Source organism: Palaemon carinicauda, chromosome 6 (genome assembly GCF_036898095.1).
Source record: "Palaemon carinicauda isolate YSFRI2023 chromosome 6, ASM3689809v2, whole genome shotgun sequence".
Classification (NCBI taxonomy): domain Eukaryota; kingdom Metazoa; phylum Arthropoda; class Malacostraca; order Decapoda; family Palaemonidae; genus Palaemon; species Palaemon carinicauda.
In genome coordinates this window covers 121,651,396-121,671,701 of record NC_090730.1, presented here as the reverse complement: position 1 = coordinate 121,671,701, position 20,306 = coordinate 121,651,396, and the positions used below count along the sequence as shown (strand labels likewise).

At 36.9% G+C, this 20,306-nt stretch overlaps 1 protein-coding gene across 2 annotated transcripts in view; it reads left to right on the top strand.

Moving 5' to 3' along the window:
• Positions 1-20,306, top strand: part of LOC137642638 (organic cation transporter protein-like) — a 396,509-nt gene that overhangs the window by 360,790 nt on the left and 15,413 nt on the right. Inside the window, exon 13 of one of the 2 annotated variants that reach the window (XM_068375388.1) lies at positions 1,931-1,984. The exons of the other annotated variant lie outside the window; for it this stretch is intronic. Coding sequence (XP_068231489.1) covers positions 1,931-1,984 — 54 coding nt within the window. The remainder of the gene's footprint in view (positions 1-1,930; positions 1,985-20,306) is intronic. 2 annotated transcript variants of the gene reach the window in all.

The following is a 20,306-nucleotide window of genomic DNA, read 5'->3' as shown; positions in this document are numbered from 1 at the left end:
CTAGAGGTGAAAACAACCTTTTTCTGACCTAGTTAGGAGAGGGAATACAGTCTGCCTACCCTTCTATTCTACTTGTTCATTTGTTTGCAGTTGATCACAATATAACAGGGTGTGCAGCTATGTCTCGTGAGGAAAGTAATATTTTGCAACGCCACAATTTATCCTTTTGTTACCATTCTTTTCTGCCGTCGGTCCATGTCTTTACAGACATTTACTTCTAATGGTGATGTTTTGATTCGTAATTTTTGGGCAGACAGAGAATTTGGGTGCTTTGTTATTGGTCACAAAGCAAACCTATATAATTTATACGGACTACATACTTTCGCGTCATTTTGTTTTCTATTCACTGGCTGATTCTGATTAGTAAGTACTTATTTATATTAATAATGATAATATTGGTTTAGGTACAGTAATGATAATAGTAACAAAGATGATAATTATATAATGAGGGCATGGGTTATAGTCGTTGCAAGTGCACAGTATTTGTATAATGAATGAGGCCAAGCAATGGATAGAGAGAGAGAGAGAGAGAGAGAGAGAGAGAGAGAGAGTTACTGGTTTTTCATTTTCGAGGTGAATTATATATAATATTGAATATATTACAGAATCTGGCGTGTAATAGGTAACATGCTCGGATTAGGGTATGCTATTAAATGATGCTATTCTAAGTAGGGCATAATTTGGTCATATTGAGTTGATGTGATATTTACCCCTCGATCTCGGTAAGCAATAACATTCATGCTCACAACACACCACTGATGAATGGAGATTACTTCCCCTCCGTTTATTTACCTTTTTGGTCCAGGGTACCAACTCAAATCCTGCCAAAACTCATTCTTGCTTGGAATTGAACCGGTGGAACTGTACATGGTCAAACTTTTACCTTACGTCTACAAGGAGGATCGAAACTGTGTTGTCGGACATGAGTATATTTTCCTTTATTCATATTAATAAAGTTTAATATATAGGCTATACTATGTATACTACTATTTTCATATTGAATGTATATACTGTATTTACTCATTTTATAATTAGATATTTTGAAATCGAGTTATGTGGATTTTATTTTTGTATTTGATATCTATGGATAAGCAACAAAAGTTGGAACTGGTGTAAGTTGAACCGACATAAAGACTGGTATTATTGTAGTGGAATTTTCAGAGTGAGTAAGCATTATAGGCAATTTAAATAGGAATATAATAGTAGCTGCATATTAATTCATAACTCTTTACCTTGCTTGTAGAGTATTTTCATTGTTAAATAAGTTTTGATATCTGAAAGATAACTGAGAAGGATCTGACATAATTAGTAACTTGAACTTTGAAAAACTACGCTCTTGATTTTTTGGGCCATTTGAAATATTTAGATACAGTACCTTCTTACCTGATGATGTCACCCTATTTTTAAAAGTGCTCCCAACATCTTTTCAATTGACTTACCACTCATTAAGAAATTTTTTAACAAACAATTTTTGTAGTGGGGAACCACAAGTTTTCAAAAACAAATTTCCCATATTTAGTAAAAAGACCCATTAAATGCCAATAAAAAACAGATTTTTCATGCCTAATTTTGCTACACATCTTCGTGTTGGATGCACACAGTCATTCAAAAGAAAACGTCAAGCAGAATAGGTAGTCAAAAAATGTGGGATATTCTCACATGAGAGGAATTTTTATGTCTTAGCACAACGGGATTGTTTCAGAAAAATATGTTTTTGGATTTCAATGTCAACCTGAGATATATGGCTATGCAAGGTGATGACTTGTATTAATGAAACAATTTATTTTGAAAAGGTTACTCATTATTAGAAGCTTTGCATTTTGTGAATACCTATAGTAAATTTGGTTTGCTGTATCACCTGATATGGAAGCTTACCTCTCTTAATTTTTTAAAATTCTCCTAAATATTTTAGTATTGTATTTTTCTTTAGTGGTGTTCCATTGTACATCGAGATGCCCCTAAAGGAGACCCATGTACCGCAAAGGTAAAATACTAATTTCCCCAAATGTGGATTGTTGATTAGTGCAGCAATAACTTCAAGTAGCATAAATTAATTGTGGCTCTTTTCTTTAATCTGCACTGTACAGCTATGTAGTTTTTATAATGTACCTAGCAAGGTACAGTATTTCATGTTTGTGTTGTGTTAAATTAGCTATGAGACATTTCAATGTGGGACAGCAGAACTAATTTTTTTGTGGCTGTTACTTTTGAAATTGGGTCATCGGATTTCTTGATTCTGCATATCCTCCATTAACGACTCCTTAAATATGTACTCTGATTTATGATGAAAAGCTTCAGAATTTATATAAAAATTTTATTTTTATGCTCACCTGATGATCATAATGCCCTAAAAGTAAAAACTTTCAGTTTTCTTTCCTATCAGTAGGCTTAGACTTTCAGTACAGTATTTAGCTCATTTGGAGTTTACGGCAAAGACTTCTGCTTGGGTACGCTGCAGCCCTTGAAAACGAAACTAAATCCTTATCCCCTTGCCATCACTAGTCTGTACGGAGGAGCTGGGCATATGTATGAACATCAGGTGAGTATAGATGATTAAATATTGTTATTAAGATTCTGTTTATTTTTATGCAACTCCCCTGATGTTCCATCCTGTTCGTAATACTAGGTATGCAATTAATTCCAATAGTCAGGCCTTCTTCATGAGGCGCAATATTACACAGTACTCTAGAAGTTTTATTCCAACTGTGACCAAGTTGTGGAATGATCTTCCTAATCGGGTAGTTGAATCCGTAGAACTTCAAAAGTTCAAACTCGCAGCAAATGTTTTTATGTTGAACAGGCTTACATGAGTCCTTTTATAGTTTATATAACAAATATCTGTTTCAATGTTGATAATGTTTTTGAAATATCTTATTTTAATTTTTCATTACTTCTTATATCGTTTATTTATTGCCTTATTTCCTTTCCTCACTGGTCTATTTTTCCCTGTTGGAGCCCTTGGGCTTATAGCCTCTTGCTTTTCCAACTAGGGTTGTAGCTTAGCTGGTAATAATAATGATAATATTTATCTCAGACTATGATGGAGATGGGCAAATCAAGGAAAGAGATAGGAAATGAAAGTGTTGAACTAATTAAATTATCTAGAGCCTGACACTCACATCTTGACTTAGTAACGCTGTAATTAATTGTCACGAAATGAGGTGTGTTATAACTCAATTCTCCGGATTGTGAACGAAATGCAGTCCCACTATCAAACTACATTTTTATAAATTTTTCAATTACCATGTGTTTTCAAAAGAAATAGCTGATATAACAATTAAATCAACACAATTAAAAGCAAATTATCATTTAATGTACATTCTTCGCAGCTACCACAGTAAGGCACCCAGAGCCCCGGCAATCTGGACAAGAAAACCATGTTTCTGTAAGGGAATATGTAGTGAAAACTGACTTTGTATGCCATTGAGTTGCCACTAAGACTTTCAAAAAGATTTCTACAGAAATTAGGAGAAATAGCTGCACTACTAATATGATGAACCCTAATTTTCAAGTGTTTCATCTGAAATTGAACCGGTTCTCTCTGAGCACCTGTGACTGAGCTTGTAATAAACAATCACATAGCATATTTGGAAAAAGAAAGATTCAAAATCATCACCCCCCAAAAAAAATAGAAACCTGTACACTAATATGTTTAGTCTTGTCCATATTACACTTAACATCTCTAATATTTTATCAACTCCTTTCCAAAGAGGGAATATGAAAAAAAAGGAGACTAACCCTTCTTAAAATCATTATTTGTATTCTATGTAGGTAAGAGATAATACATATGTATTTCTCCAAAACCTACATTATATGAAATAGCTTTGTCTATTAACTCGTTTAGTTGATGCTAAAGCTGGTGGCACATCTAAACAGATTATTGCTTTGCTCTCTCTCTCTCTCTCTCTCTCTCTCTCTCTCTCTCTCTCTCTCTCTCTCTCTCTCTCTCTCTCTCGCTCGCTCGCTCGCTCGCTCTCTCTCTCTCTCTCTCTCTCTCTCTCTCTCTCTCTCTCTCTCTTGATTTTCAAAATTGTATCCAAAATTATTCTAATATCCATTGATGTCAAATTCAAGGCATGTTTCCTGAATAAACATTTCTCCATATGCTAAACATGGCATATGAGTGGGGTCCCTCCCACACTTATGTGCCAGAGGTTACCCCTACAGACACACACACACTGGGATAGCACACTTCCCCAATTTATAAAAAGATAATCATGTAAGGAATTATAAATAGGAGGAGGGGAGCTGAATTTTAATGATTGGGGATGAGGAGAGCTTATATCAATAAGGAAATTTTATCTCAGAGAATCAGTGTTCTTTGAGTAAAGAGAGGGTAAAAAATGTAAGGGAAATGTGTAATGAATTAAGGAAAGGGAAAGTTTCCCGCCGAGTAATTTTAGTGTGTAATGGTCTGCAGGTGGGAGGTGGTTGGTGTGCTCTTGGCAAAGATGGCCAAGGACTGTGAAGGATATGATTGTGCGAGTGAGCTATTACATTATAACAGAGAGGTAAACAGACAACGAGCTTATATGCAAGTATTTAGGAGCAAGAATGTCGCAAAAAATCAAACCAGCTATTGCATGAAAAAAGCAAGTTTAAACAGGTTCTGTTATAAGTGCGACAGGAAAGCAAGGTATACAAAAAAGGAAATATTTTTACAGTGTACGAGCATGTGTGAGACACGTGCAGTATATGGCTACCTCCTAAAAAAGACATATATGTGAAATGGGGCGCCCTGATTTTAAGAGGCGCACTGTAGGCAGGCCCTCTTGCTTAAGATATACAGGTTTAAGGCGACTAATGAAGACCCAGACTTCTTTGCAACAAATGTTTATTAAGAAAGCCTTTTTTGTTTGATGGATCACGAGGGAAGAGCCCATGTAGGGGGGTGTTAGAGGTGGCATACTAGTGTCGTTGCGTAAGGAATTGTGTGGTGCTTCGTTTAAATCTATTGGTATGTGTTGCTTTGCTGGTGAATTGTAAGTCTGATGGTTTAGAGATTGTCGGAGGAGGTGGCTGACGGAAAAAATAAGGCAGGGAAGACTAATGGGTTGCCATACACTATTTCAGTTGCCAAGAAATCCAGGACATCTTTAGGAGTGGTCCTTAGGCCCAGGAAGGCCCAGGGAAGCTGAGTAAATCAGTCATTGCATCGGGACATCAAAGCTGCTTTGAGGGTGCAATGAAAATGTTCAACCATTCTGCAGGGTTGTAGGCGGTTGTCTGGTGTAGAGTGATGCCCAGGAGATTCGCTAATGATATCCACAATGATGTACCGGTTTATTTGAGTCACCACTAGGTGGTACGCGGGTAAAGGTAGACGCAGCTGGCGGCTCATGTCTACTTTGTAACAGGTCACCTTCTTTATTGCTCACAAGATGAGAAGAATTCCAGCATTCGGCCTTTAGTTTCAATTGAGAAGTTTAGGAGATGATCCCCATGAAGGTCTATATAAGTTGTAGTACAAGGTAATGCCATGTGAGATTCTGGTACTGGCTCCTGCTTGGTAGACTTAATGGCGTCAAATTGAAGACTGAAACGTCAAAACTGAAAACATTTTGAGATGTTGATCTCTCGCATCACTAGATTACAATAACAACGTTTTGGTGGCTCATGGATAACACAAATATAACTTTCAAAGTATCCATTGGTCAAAATATGTGGAAAACCCAAAAGGAGGGAGATATATAACAGTGATGATGTCACTAAAAATTATGCTATGTAATTTTATGATTATGAACGTCTATTCAACTAACCAAACTACATCATGTACATCAATGCTTATGCCATGCATCTAAGATATATAGACACATGTAAACAGTTGGTAAAATAATGTTTTTGCTTCATGTTACAATGTAAAATGCTCACTTACCGCTCCACCAAGTCTTTCTTCTTCCCTGCTTGAGGGTACACTCGTGCATGCTATTCTATCTTGTTTCTCTTTTTCTTGCTTTTTTGAAGTTTTTATAGTTTATGTATAAAAGATCCAATCTAAGGTTGTTGCTATTCTTGAAATATTTAATTTTGGTAGTACATCTTCTCTTGTACCGTATTTATTTCCTTGTTTCTTTAACTCACTGGGCTATTTTTCCCTGTTGGAGACCTTGGGCTTTTAGTATCCAGCTTTTGCAACTAGGTTAAAGTTTTCTTTCACGAATAATTTCTTTAGCTCAAAAAAGGTTTTATCACAATAACGATTTGCATGTTGAGCATATTTGGAGGCAGAGAACCTAAGTATGTCATCCACATAACATACATAGAAGGGAAGGTCCACTAAGATGCCATCCATGAGGCGTTTAAAATTAGCCCCAGCATTACAAAGGCTAAAACAGGAATAATTAAAGGTGTATACACTGAAGGGGGTGGTGATGGCAGTCTTGGGGATGTCTTCAGGATTTATGGGCACCTGATAATACCCCCTTCAGGAGGTCGAGCGTAGAGAAGACTTTCGCTTTGTGCAGGTAGGAGGTAACATCAGCGATGTATGGGAGGGGGGTAGTGATCCAGTTCTGTCTGCATGTTCAGAAGTCTGTTATCCTCACATGGGCGCAAGTAGCTATCTTTCTTTAGAAGGATGTTGAAGGTTGACGACCATTGGCTTGAGGCCTTTTGGCCAAGGCCCATTTCGACGAACATTTTTATAGCAGCTTCCAAACTATCCGGTGCCAGACGCGTGAATCTGCTGAAGACTAGGGGCCCCATTGTTTTGTGATGGTGATAAATAATGTGTTTGTCGGGAACTGTGGTCGTTTGGCGAAGTTGAGAATAGAAGACTTTCGGGTGCATCATTAGGAGGTGGGCGTAGTCATCCGTGGGTGCACTGATGTGGAGAGTTAGGTTGGTGGGGGCGGGTTGAAGAAGTGTTAACGAGTAAGAGGCTGCGTTGACAAACTCTCGGTGTGCAACATCAATCACATGGAAATGAGACAGGAAATCCGCACAGAGGATTGTTAATGTGACGTCAGCGATGAGGAATTTCCAATAATATTTGGCGTTCCCAAACGATAATGTTAGGGTCTCGTGCCTTTGGGTGGGTGATCGTAGATCTGTTGGCAGCTACATGGCAGACGTCGGCAGGCTTAGACAGAGTACATTATGTCCTGGAGAATGGCCTTTAGCCTAAAAGTCTCTTGGCCACTGACAACTGTTCACACATTTCTTCGAAGCAGTGGTAGTAGCATAACTGTGGTCGATGGGCTAGATAGGTCATTTGTTGGAGCGTGAGCTAGGGGTGACATATGTGGGTGCCGGGCACCTTTGTCACCACTCAGATACGCCACGGATGGGCATCTATGTCCTACGGCAGCTTCGGTCGACTTTGAATAGTTGTTCTCTTCGTTAGGAGTGGAGACGTTGATGGAGGTCTAGAAGGGAGGGAAGTGGCTGTCCATAAGGGCATCGACTTTGGTCATCAGGTCCTTCATGTGCAAAATATCAACAGTGGGTATGGCAGTGTGTACAGGTTTGGGTAGGCGTCGTACTTAAAGGGCACGGAGTAGGTTCCCCTCCCGAGGAGACCCATCTGCGGAAGGTTGCAGGCAAGCGATACTGGTCATTCTCTGAGAGGAAGCGAAGCCTTTTGCTTCCCCAAAGGTTATTAAGAGACCTGAAAAAGCTTGTCTATAAGGGCAGCTGATGATGGCAAGTACTGCTCCAGGAGGTATTTTTTGAGTGCATCATATGTTAATGGGATGTTCCCATATTTGCAAAGTCAATCGTAGATTTCTGGGAAAGTGTCCTCAGGGATTGCCACGACGACATAGTCTGTGTTTGTGCTTGAGCAAGTCACGCCCTTGATATGAAACTAAACCTTGGCATGCTGAAACCAAGCGAATGCCTCTGTACTGGTGAAGGACGGTAGTTTCATGAATGTGGCGTGGAAAGAAGAGTCAGGGTTGGAGGGCGGTGTCAACAAACAGTCAGCCACAGCAGTGAGGGAAAGGCACGAGGGAGCTGTTCTTCCGGCGGTCACCAATTGTGCAAGTGAGTTATTACGTTGTAACAGAGAGGCAAGAGGAATGCAACTAGACAACGAGCTTATAAACATATACTTGCAAGCAAGAACGTCACAAAAATTCAAACCAGCTAATGAATAAAAAAGGCAAGCTTAAACAGGCTCTGTTATCAGCGTGGGGAGAGCTAGATATCCAAAAAAAAAGTAAATACCGTTAATGTGTACGAGTGTGTGAAACATGTGCAGTACATGATAAAATGAAAATTTATCCATATAGGTAGTCGGTTAGAGTTTCATGAATGAAGAGTGAGCGGGATAAAGGAGGTGGATGATGGGGAGTGGGTGTGAGAGGGGTAGGGGGAAGGTGCAACCAGGGCGACATCATGAAAAAAAAGCATAACACTAATGAATATAAAAACTGTAGTATGAATATAAGAACGAGCAAGTGTTAGAATCAATAAGCAGAAGGAATTGGTGAAAAATCAGAGCAGGTGTATAAGAGAGATTGAGATAATGGGGGAGGGGCAGGGGAGCGAATTGGTGATATGTGGAGATGTGGCACCAGCTCAGTAAAGGAAGATGTTTAAAATCAAGTGGCTTCCCCTATCGGCCATTTTCACGGAATTGAGGATGGCTGGGAGATCTCTCTTATTATTATTATTATTATTATTATTATTATTATTATTATTATTAGCCAAGCTGCAACCCTGGCTGTAAAAGAAGATTGCTACAAGCTCAAGGGTTCTAACAGGGTGTTACCCCAATGAGGAAAGGAAATAAACTACATACAAGTAATGAATAAGAAATTAGAAAAATTTCAAGACCAGTAACAACGTTAAAATAGATTAGCCATATATAAACTGTAAAACGAGACTTCTGTCACCTTGTCCAACACAAAAGAATTTATAAAGTGTTTAAACTTCTGAAGTTTTACTGCTTGGTTAGGAAGACGATTCCACAATCTGGTCACAGCTGGAATAAAACTTGTTGAATACAGTGTAGTATTGTGCCTCAAGATGGAGAAGGCTTTATTGTTTGAATTAACTGCAAACCTAGTACTACATACAGGATGGTACATTCTGGGAAGATCTGAGTGCAATGGATGATCTGAATTGAGAAATATCTTATGTATCACACATAAAAAACTAACTGAATGGTGGTTACAGAGATTAATATCCAGTATTCAGTATAGACTGATCACAGAAAGTTTCCAAAGACTTTCTCTATAGGTTTTTTTTTTTGGGGGGGTTCTCAAAGTAAATTTAACTGTCTTTGGTTAGACATCAACTTTCTCACCTACCAAGTCATTACCAAGCGAGAATTGAATGCCATTTATAGGCAACTTGGAAACCATACCAACAATAAGAGGCCCTAATAACCAGTTAAAAAGAAGATCCATACAATGCAAGGAAATGCTAAAATGGTCATCATCAACCCCACGAACGGGAATATACTCCCCAATAAATGAATATTCAGTCTCAGGAACAACTTTCTTAAAAACAAGAGACTGGGCACAACCAGTATCACACATGATACAAACGGCGTGGCAAACCATCACAAGCTTTACAGCGTCTTTAAATTTCGATGATTTTATTTTTACATTAACATAAATTTAATGTACATATAACACTTTAAACTAGCTAATAATTTATCGACTTTGTGTATAGATGTTAGGTCATATAATATATGTTATCCTACACTTTAGGATCATAGAGAGATGACTTATAAGGATGATAATGATAATTTGGTACCATAACTTTCATAAAGTGTCTTATTTTGATGCCTTCCCAAAATAGCTATCCTTAACGATTAGATACCTCGTTAGAGTCAAACTTTTCCTTCATATTATCCTCATTTTCATCTTCATGGCCTTGCAATTCCTCTAAAAAGGTAAATACTGTTGTTTTTATTCATAATAATAACATTTGTGCCTGCACCAGGCAAGAGACTTCTTTCAGTAATAGAGGTACTAGCACCTGCATTAACAGCGTTAGGAAAAACTCAAGATATTCAAGTGGTCAAGCCTACATTAGGCTATGCTGACCCCCATCGGAATCATGGTTTAACTGTTCCCTCTGGAGCTTTAAAAGATTTATCTAAATATGATCATTCATGTTCCACAGGAACTATACAATATTCCACATAATTAATATAGGTATAAAGTGATTGATCATGATTGCATACTTCAATGAGCAGAGGGATATTAAGCTCGATCTTCTATCTTGGAATGCAATGGTTGTAAAGAGCAGACTGGATCATGGAAATGTGAGGGTTTTGCGATAGGACTTGGAGTATTTTGAGAGTGTCAGGCCCATGAAGAGGAAATCGACTCCATCAACTATGTGCACCATCAGATCCCATACTGAATAGTGCACTAGAACTGCTTAGCAAGACTTGTGGAGCTAGCTTAGCATTTGAAACAGGAAAGGTTTTGCAAGAATAACTGCCTTTTCCTGAGGACTCGCTGGTCCTCTTAGATTCAACTAACAAACCAAAGGAGGTAAAAATCTCATGAAGCCATTACTATCAAGCTGCAAAAGCTGCTGAATTGCTAGAGGAATTATCATCCTCCTCTTCACAGTAATGAACTATTGTAATCTTCTCTGGATCTTTCCCTGAACTGCACGTTAATTTCCTTTTATTTTTTATATGGTCAGCTACTATCCGAACATGCTTCTTCATGAGCAATCATATTCTTCACAGAAATTACTTGATTCACTATATTCTGTCCCGGAACGCAAATAGAACGAGGAGTGTGATCCCCCTTGGACAACTCTTACTGGGATTACTGAAACATCCAGAAGAAGCCATCTCTGACTATTGCTAATAACCTAAAACACAAACTCCACCCAACCTGGAGGGGTCGCACATAGATACGAATTCGCCGAAGGCAACAAGAAGACTGAAAAGATAAAGTTGCTGTGGTGTACCAAAGCCAAAGTTGCTACCATTAACCTCCAGGCTATCAAATACTGTACTAGAGTGGTAAGCCTATCAAAAGGAAAGAAATTGGGAAATTCTACATTTTAGGTTTTACGTCGATATAAAACCAGGCTTTGTGAGATGAGCGTTATGAAAATCGGAGTATTTTCTTATAGATAATATTTTTTCTTTGTTTTTTTCTGTCAATAGTGCAATTAATGTACCCATTGTATTTTTTTCTTACGTTCTTTTCTTTCAGCATTGCATGTCATATACCCTCTTTTGATTAACAGAAAGGTTGTCGCAGGAAGTTAAAGCTCATGTTCTTTGCAGAAAGGATATATAATCTTTCAAGTCTGTGTAATGTTTTCTAGCTAATATTAATGTTTTCAGTATAGTTAATCAGAATTCATGATTATTTCTTTGAATCTTCTCTCTTGAAGCTCTTTTTTTTATTGACATTTACCCCTAAAACTAAAGCAATTTTTTTTTTCCTTTCAATAAACTTACTCCTCCAGTAAAGTAATATTCCCATCTAACAGGTAATGGCAACCACCAATGGCTTCTTCAAGCCACATATCTTTTGTTTTCCAGTGTCTGTGCCGATTTTGACTTGTTGAAAGACCATAAATCAGGATTGTTCAAATTTATTTTTTTAGTGTGCATCTAAACATTTTTATTTTTTATTTTTTAGTAATTGCTGCGTAAATTGTTCAAGGAAATTATTTCGGAAATCATGATCCACATCTCTTTGCATCTCATGTTGGGGAGAGTACTGTGATTTGAATAACTTTTGTGAGAGTGCACAGTCATCATAATTTCTCTTATAAGCAAGAATGTTTCTATGGTTGCTGACCATGTCGAAGCTCTTGGTGCAAATAGTAATTTGCTTTTAGTTGAGGAGGAAATCCAGAAGAGACTAGATTAGTTGATTATTGCAAGAATAATGAAGATTATAACATGCCAGCACCTATCTCCAGTACAGCACTTACCGAATCAAGTTTTAATAGGGGTGAGCTTCAAAAGCTCTTAACTTGTTTAGTTTCTTTTGTGAAATCTCAGAGGGCCAGGGAGTCTTCAGTTATGGGCAGTAATTCTGAATTTTCTTTACAATTTCAAACCCTAAACTGACTTTTTAAGTCAGGTCTAGTGGTTCTAGTGTTCCATTTAGTAAGGGTTTTGAGGGTGCACATCACATTACAGATTCGTGATCCTTTCGTAGAGCGTCGAATTTTATATTTACTTTAGACCATTCTACTGTGAAACCCTCACCTCCTGCAATTCTAGCTTCTCTTTGAGACACCTAGATTGCAACGCAGAAGACATAGTTGTTAGCCTTGTTCCTAGTATCTATCCACTTGCTGAAGTAAATGCTCTATAGCAACCTCGTATTTCATATACAGATGACATGTCACATCATATGATTTTTTAAGAGCAAATATATTGATAAAGTTTTTGAAAAGCTGATCAGTTGCATTAAATTTTGGAAGGCAGTGCCCATTTTTTGCTTGCAAGCTTTGCCACTATCTTATCACGGGTTGAATATAACGGTGAATATACGCGCTAGTACCTCATCTTCCGAAACGAGTCCCATGAAAAACAAATGAGCCGCAGCTCCTTTGCAAAAGTGTAAACAAACAGGAAAGTTACTAACTAATTGTAGTTTCATCCTCCTGAACAAGATGAGGATGAAGAAAACACAGAGGAAGATTCCAACCATGATGAAGTATATCCTTTTCGGTATTTCGGAAGTTATTACTGAAAAATATCTTAATGAGTTGCTCAACATAAGTTCTGATGCTGATCATCTTCCAAGTCTTTGGAGACATCTCTTCCAAGATAATTTTTACACCTCAAATTTACCATTGCCTTTTGGATAGAATCAATAAATTTTTATCTCAAATGCAATGAAAGGGTGGTAATTCTAGTTCTTGTTTAATGTTAAAGCCTTCTATACCACGAAGACATTACCAATTCTTGTTCTAGGTTACGATTTAATCTTCAGTCCTGAGCCCACCTTTGATAGAACAAAAGTTGTAAAGTTGGTTTACTAAAGAAATGCTGTTTGTGAGTAATAACATAAAGTAATTTTGAAATACTCTTCTTTGCAGATTCCATAGAATGAGTAATTTCTAATTGTATTGAAAAGAAATTTAGGCCATCAGGAGTTGAATCTGTTTTTGAATTATCTGACTTGTATAATTAGCCTTGTTTAATTAGCCTTTGTTTTGTGGTCAATAGTAGAAAACAAATATGTGCCTCAATGGTTTGGAAACTCTCTGAGTCGCAGAAAAATTCTTTGATTTCGTCCCTTATTTTGGGTCCTGTCCAGGATGTAAATAGGACTGCTAGAGTAATTGCTCAAGTGGGTACTAGGACTCAAAGCAATGCTTTTAGCTTACTTTCTATCTAGAAATACCCAAGTTTCCACCATCAAGCAAATAGCTTCAATGACCATTAGAGTTGTCGCAAAGGAATTCCTTTTGTATCTGTCGTAAAACATCAGGATTCTTATCTTATAAAAATTCCAGAAGAGTTGTTTGAAATCCCCTTTTAGCCGAACTTGAGTAGCAGGAAGACTTTCTCACTCTTATCACATTTGGGAGAGCATTCATCCTGATCTGATTTTAAGACTAGAAATTGTGAACAGAAAGATGTAATAGAAGAATTCTTGAGCCCTGCTCTATATCTTTACAACAGGGTTGAAGACCATATCTAGATGGCTTGACCCTCAACAAGTTTACAGTTTACAAAGTTTTTTCAATTCCCTTGTCAGTTCTTGGGTTGATAAAGAAAAATTGAATGTTCTCAATAGAAATCTCAGTGGCATCTTTTCACATCCTATTTATTTCAATTTGAAGAAATAGCTTTTTTGTAAACAGTTCAAAGGTTTATGGATTTAATTGTCAATGATTCATTATCAGAATAGGCCCACAAGTGTTCTCCAGGATGGTGGCCCCGTTCCAAAATAATCAAGAATGCTGAGGCTAAGAGTTCTTTTCTGCCCAGATGATTGGCTATTTTTGAGGGATTCATTGGGAATGATTCGGGCTCATGTTACTGGTTAGGGACCTGATCAATTTGAATTATCTTTTGGTTCCACCTCAGAAGACTATGTTAGGGAATGATAATAGCACCAGTTCCTTTTCAGTTTTTTCCATTGTAGAAAAGGACTCAGTCTTTTCTTCTATTGTTGAATAAGGTCAGAGGGTTGAAGTTTATGTCAGTTCAGAAGGAGATGACACTTCTATAGACCATGACTTTTCTAAGTAATTCGTACCGAGGGACACCTAAAGATGAGGCTTTTCCAATTTCACCTTAGTCCAGTACTGAATCACCAATTTCAACTGCAGCATCGCTCAGATGATGCTAGGGGGTTATCCCTAGCAGTGTCCTTATAAATGAAAATCCCAGACGTTTCTTTGTTTTAAGATGGCTCACAAGAAGAATGAGGAGCAAATGTGTTAGGAAAGTGAACATTAAAGGAGTCCACTTTTCATCTCAGTCGCCAAACTTTGCTAGCAATATTCAAGGTTCTTCAGGACCATGAACTTCTGGTTATAAGAAAGACTATAGCAATATTTTCATACAATACAATGGCATTGGCCTACATCCGAAACCAAGGAGATACGAGATCTCGATCCCTGTACTATATAACAGAGGTGCTATTGACTTGGACAAATTTTAGAGAAGTAAATGCTCTCCCTCACCCTATTCCAAGAAAATCGAACATCATACTAGACCAGTCAAGAAAGAAAAGTCAGATTCTTTCCAAGTGAATGGTTTCTATGTCTGTTAGTATGTCTAGAAATTAGGAAATTGTGGAGTTGACCAAAAGTAGATATGTTTGAAAAATCTTGTAAATACAGTAACAAAAAGATAGAAGTATTTTTTGTTCACTAGTTATAGATCCTCGATTTCTTATAAGAAAGATAGATGCTCTTTTACAAGACGTAAAATCTGGATCTTTGCACATTTCTACTGTTGGCCGTGATTTTACAGGTGATAAACAAATTTATAATTTCTACAACAGCAGAATGACGCTGGTAGCCCTGTTGTGGCTGCAAAGGGAATAGTTCACACATCTATGGGGTCTGTTATCGTAGTGTCGATAAAGGTCGTATTGTATATAAAGGTTGTCATGTAAACCAATCTTCTCAGAGCGCCAATTTCAAAGGAGATTCATCCAAACTGCATCAAGACTGTCCACTGTTCTCAGACACAGGGTTTTTGCAGCCCTCTAGATTGTCATTATTGTTGTTGTTGAAGATTGCTTGCGGCCAAGCACAGGCTCTTCGGCTCTGAATAGTCTCTCGTGTTCGGAAAGACATTCTACCAATAATCTATATGTAAGACAAAAGAATGTTTATTGTGATTATGAAAACCTAGAAATGCACCAATAACTAGAACTAGTTTAAATTATATTGTTAGATTTTTACAATTATTTTTTTATGAAAAAATAACTCAAGTTTCAAGCAAACATATGGGATAGACATCCATTTTTTAGCAATTTAGCATTTGTGTTTTTTGGCCTTTTAATATTGAAAGACCTCCAGTAGTCAGGTTTTTTTTATTTGGATGCAATTTTACAATATTTTAAAGGTTTCGATTAAAGGCCTCACAGCTAAATCACTTTTTCTGTTGCGTTGATTTCAGCTAAACACGTAAGTGAACTATAAGCATTATCGTAAGTAGGCTTAGGGAAACATAAGATGATCTCACTTTTGCTTGCTTTCAAAGATAGAATTTTGTAAGATTAAGGGTTTGCCTGACACAGTTCTTTCTCAAATCCCCTCTGTGGGAAAGGATATGCGCATTACATCAGAAAATAGATTTATTTATCTGGCAAATCGTACTCTGTCCCAAAAAAAAATTTTCTTGTTAAAAGTTTGGTCATAGGAGCTCACAAAGAATTAATCTCAATATTTTGAAAGCGTAAATTTTGGCAGAAATCTTTCTTTCAATGGATTACCAGGTTGATTTTTGCTAACATTATTTGAAAGAATCCTTGTTTGTTTATTAAGATTGCTGGGCTTTAGATCCTACAGTGGCTGCTAGTGATGTTGTCTAATAACATTATTTAGTTTTGTTGATTTATATTTTTCTTAATTTAAAGAAATCTAATTTTAGTTACATGGTATTGTTTTTATATAGATAGGTAATTAGGAAACAATCTGTAGCCTTGTATTTCAAAATGTATTTTTAGATGGTTTGTTACTAATGATGTAGACTACACGTGACTCTTAAATGTTATTTTTTATTTTTTTTAAATCATAAATTCTCTATCTCTTTCCTTCACTGGTAGCATACCTCCATCAGAGTGTGGGAATCAGCAATGTGAACATCAGGGGAGGCTCATAGAAATAAACAGAATTTTAATAATAAAATTTCTTATTTTTATACCCACCTGCCATTCATATACGTGTTCACCCTCCTTCCCACTGACATGTGGTGTCAAGAGAATAAATAATAGTTTCTACTTAGAGACTGAAAGACAAAGGGTCTATGGCTTGAACAAGCCATTAGAGGTTGTCGATAACAGGTAGATTGTGTCATTACTTTACTAGAGGCATAAGTCTATTAAAAAAATTGATTTTTTTTTAGTTTTAGGGGTAAATGTTCATAAAACAGAGCTGCCAGAGAAGCAGTGTGAACATCAGGTGAGTAAAGAATAACAAATTTCATTATTAAATTCCGCTTTTATAACATTTAAAATTACTTGTATAACATTTTGTAGATATCTCTTATAAAAAACCTAAGTAAAAATCATTGTTTATAAGAGAATATTATTTTGCATAATGCTATGCAAGCAATTGCATCATTTTAATGCAAAAGAAGGTACTGTACATGTACATACTTGGCAGTTTTACACCATCTTATACAGATGATTTAGTAAGAAGTATTTACACCACATCTTGTATCATAATTCCTCGTAATTCCTTACTGTTGGTTAAAACAAGTTTTCCAAACACTGAATTCATAAATGTCTGATGCACAGTAGAATGAATGTTTCATGTGCTTGCACAATGTTTTGTTTGTCTGTATTTGTATTTCACCTGTGTTTTATTCCTGTTTATCTGCTTACTATGATCTGATGACCTTGTAAATGCATTAATTTTGGCTGAGCTTTTGTATTTACTGAAAAATCAACTTCCTAGGAAAAGTCACCATGAAAATAAAACTCATGGTATAGTGATTATGAAAGTAACACGTATTTTGCCCGTTTATTCTATAGACAGTTTGGTGTGAGCATTAACTACAATGATTTTATGAAGCATAAACAGCAGTGATTCCTGGCTATATGCCTGGTGTATATTCAATAATGATCAATTATATAGTGAAATACTATTGTAAAAACTGCAGCATTTAACAAATGTAGTAATGGAATACATTCCAAGTGGTTATTAGCCACCAGTGACATATATTAACAATTTTTAGCAATTTTTTTATCAAATACCCTCTATTTCACATGTAATAGGTAGAAGGTTGGTCAAGACACCAGCCACCCGATCAGATGCTACCAGTAGAGAGTTATTGGGGGTCTGACTGGTCAGGCAGTACTACATCGGATCTCTCTCTCTCTCTCTCTCTCTCTCTCTCTCTCTCTCTCTCTCTGGTTACGGCTCATTTTTCCTATGCCTACACATACACTGAATAATCAGACCTATTCTTACCACATTTTCCTCTGTCCTCATACACTTGCAACACTAAGGTTACCGAGATTACCGAACAATTCTTCGTTCAAGTAGTTGACTATTGCACTGTAATTTTTCAGTGGCTAATTTCCTCTTGGTAAGAGTAGAAGAGAATCTTCAGGTATGGTAAGCAGCTTTTCTAGGAGAAGGACACTCCAAAATCAAATCATTGTTCTCTAGTCTTGACTAGTGCTGCCATAGCCTCTATACCATGGTCTTCCGCTGTCTTGCGGTAGAGTTTTTTTCCTTGAGGGTACACTCGAGCACACAGTTGTATCTTACAGTATTTCTCTTTCTCGTGTTTTTTAAAGCTTTTAGCTTATATAGGAAAGGTATGTTTAATGTTGTTACTGTTTTTGAAATATTTCATTTTGATTGTTCATTACTTCTCCTTTAGTTTATTCATTTTCTTGTTTCCTTTCCTCACTGGCCTATTTTTCCCTGTTGAAGCCCTTGATCTTATAGCATCCTGGTTTTCATATTAAGGTTGTAGCTTATCTAGTAATGATAATAATAATGATAATAATTGTAATAATAGTTTTGCTTTCTCTATTCAAATCTTGTATGCTTTTTTGCAATTCCTCCCATGACTCACCAAATAGAACTACTTCGTCTGCAAATCTTGAGTTAGTACGGCATTTCCCATTAATGTTAATTCCTTCATTTTACTAATCTAAATTCTTAAAAACTCCTAGGCACCATTTGAGTGACTTAAGAGATAGGGGGTCTACCTGTGTAACTACTTTCTTAATCAGAATTTTCTCACTATATCTAGTTTTAGGATTTCTGTACTACCCGTATAGATGTCTTCCTTGTCTTTGAAGGGCTTTTATTACTGCTGAAATTGTGACAGAATCAAATCTATTTTTGGGTGAGATAGCCATGTCATCCTGATGGAAGTTCCTTTAGGCAACTTTCTACTTGGGATATTTCTGCGAGTGATATACCAGAGAATTTTACCTGTAGAGGTATCACGGGGTTACTACCCTTGGAGCGAATATCCCAAAAGATATTGTATATGTAACAGGGACGTGTTTAAATACAACCACGGCTATCCTTCCCCGAATAGAGTTAACCTTGTCTAGAAGGATATGGGATAGTTAACGTGGAAAAGCTATTACAACTCCTATCCCAGTGTGTTAATGTAAATACGTACGCCAGGCGCCATATCAGCAGCAGCCATTGAAAGAAATATGGCCTCACACTGAGAATTTGGGAGGGGATGAAAAGTAATGGGCGGGTCCATCAGGACAACATGGCTATCTCACCCAAAAATAGATTTTTCCCATGTCAAAATCCCTTTTTTGTACTCGAACTATGTCGTCCTGATGGAAATGTACCAGAGAATAAAAAATTCTCAGGTGTGGCATATAAGAATCTAACCATATAAGTGATGTTGTTCTAATCCCACTAATTATATGAGAGATTAAAAATTTTCCATAATTAGTGTGTGTAATGAGGGGTTGTTTTCACTCCAAATACAACTATTTGGAGTCCAACTCTATAAGTGGACGATTGAAAGTTTTGTAAAACCGTATTGGAACCAAAAAGTTATCATAACAGCCCCACACCTGATAAAGATAACGTAACCAATATAAGTAGGAACACATATAGACTAATAAATAGTCTGTAATAAAAACAGTAAAAACTTATGTACGCTAAAATTTTATTGATAAAATTAGGTCCAATATAAAAGAAACACTAAAAGACGTACAATCTTTTATTATTTCAAAAGTAAGCAAATGTAAAAGAATTGAACAAACAATATTCATATTTAATGCTTAAAAAAAGAGAACAGTTTACCCCAGTAACATCGTTCTGAACAATATAATACAATTTCGTACAATAAAATACAAATTCACCATTTGACTTATCATTAAAAACAGAGTTTATAACATATTGCAAATTACAAAAAACATTCAACCCGCACTATGTACACTGTAATAGTCCTGTTTTATACAGTCCATAAGAGTCCATACACAGCACTAAGAAGCTGGTTTAATCACCCTACCGCCTTCCACAACAAAGTGTTTAATCTCCTGCAATTTTCTTGTCTTAAGTAGTGTTTGAAAAACACTCGAAGATTTCTTTCCAGTAGAGGCTTGTAAACCCTTAAAAGACATATACTGAAAGATATTTAAGTGAGAGGCTACGTTCCTAGGATCATGACCCGATGCATACTATCTGGGTCTGCCCTTCTGATAAAATAGGTGAGTTTGGACCTCAGCTGTTTTAAAGATACATTAGATCCTGTTGTTTCCCCTTTAAAATGTTGTCCACCTTTAAAATCTGCGCTCTTTAACTGGTAAGCTTTAAGGCATTCCACAGGGCACAAAGATCTTTCCTCCAGATGTTAGAGTCAATCAACTTTTTAGGCTCATGCCTAATAGTTGCCGCTGCTAGGACGTGCTCCCTGCAGGCTCTCTTGGCTAAAAAGAACACATGCAGACACGATGGAAGGTAGCTAAATGAGTCTTGGCTAGAACCGTGAAGAGGTCAGTTTTCGATATTTCCTAATGACAAAAAAGTTGCCAGTCTTTCTTTGGCCTACAGTTTCGATTTCAAAAGCTATTACAAAATTCTGGGCAGTCTCCCATTTAACTGCTTACCTCCTATATCTCTATTCAGTTTGCCAACTGTAAAGTTGTTTTACATCTTCCCACCCGTTGAGATACTACCGCTAGAGAGTTATGGGGGGCCCTTTGACTGGCCAGACAGTACTTCATTGGATC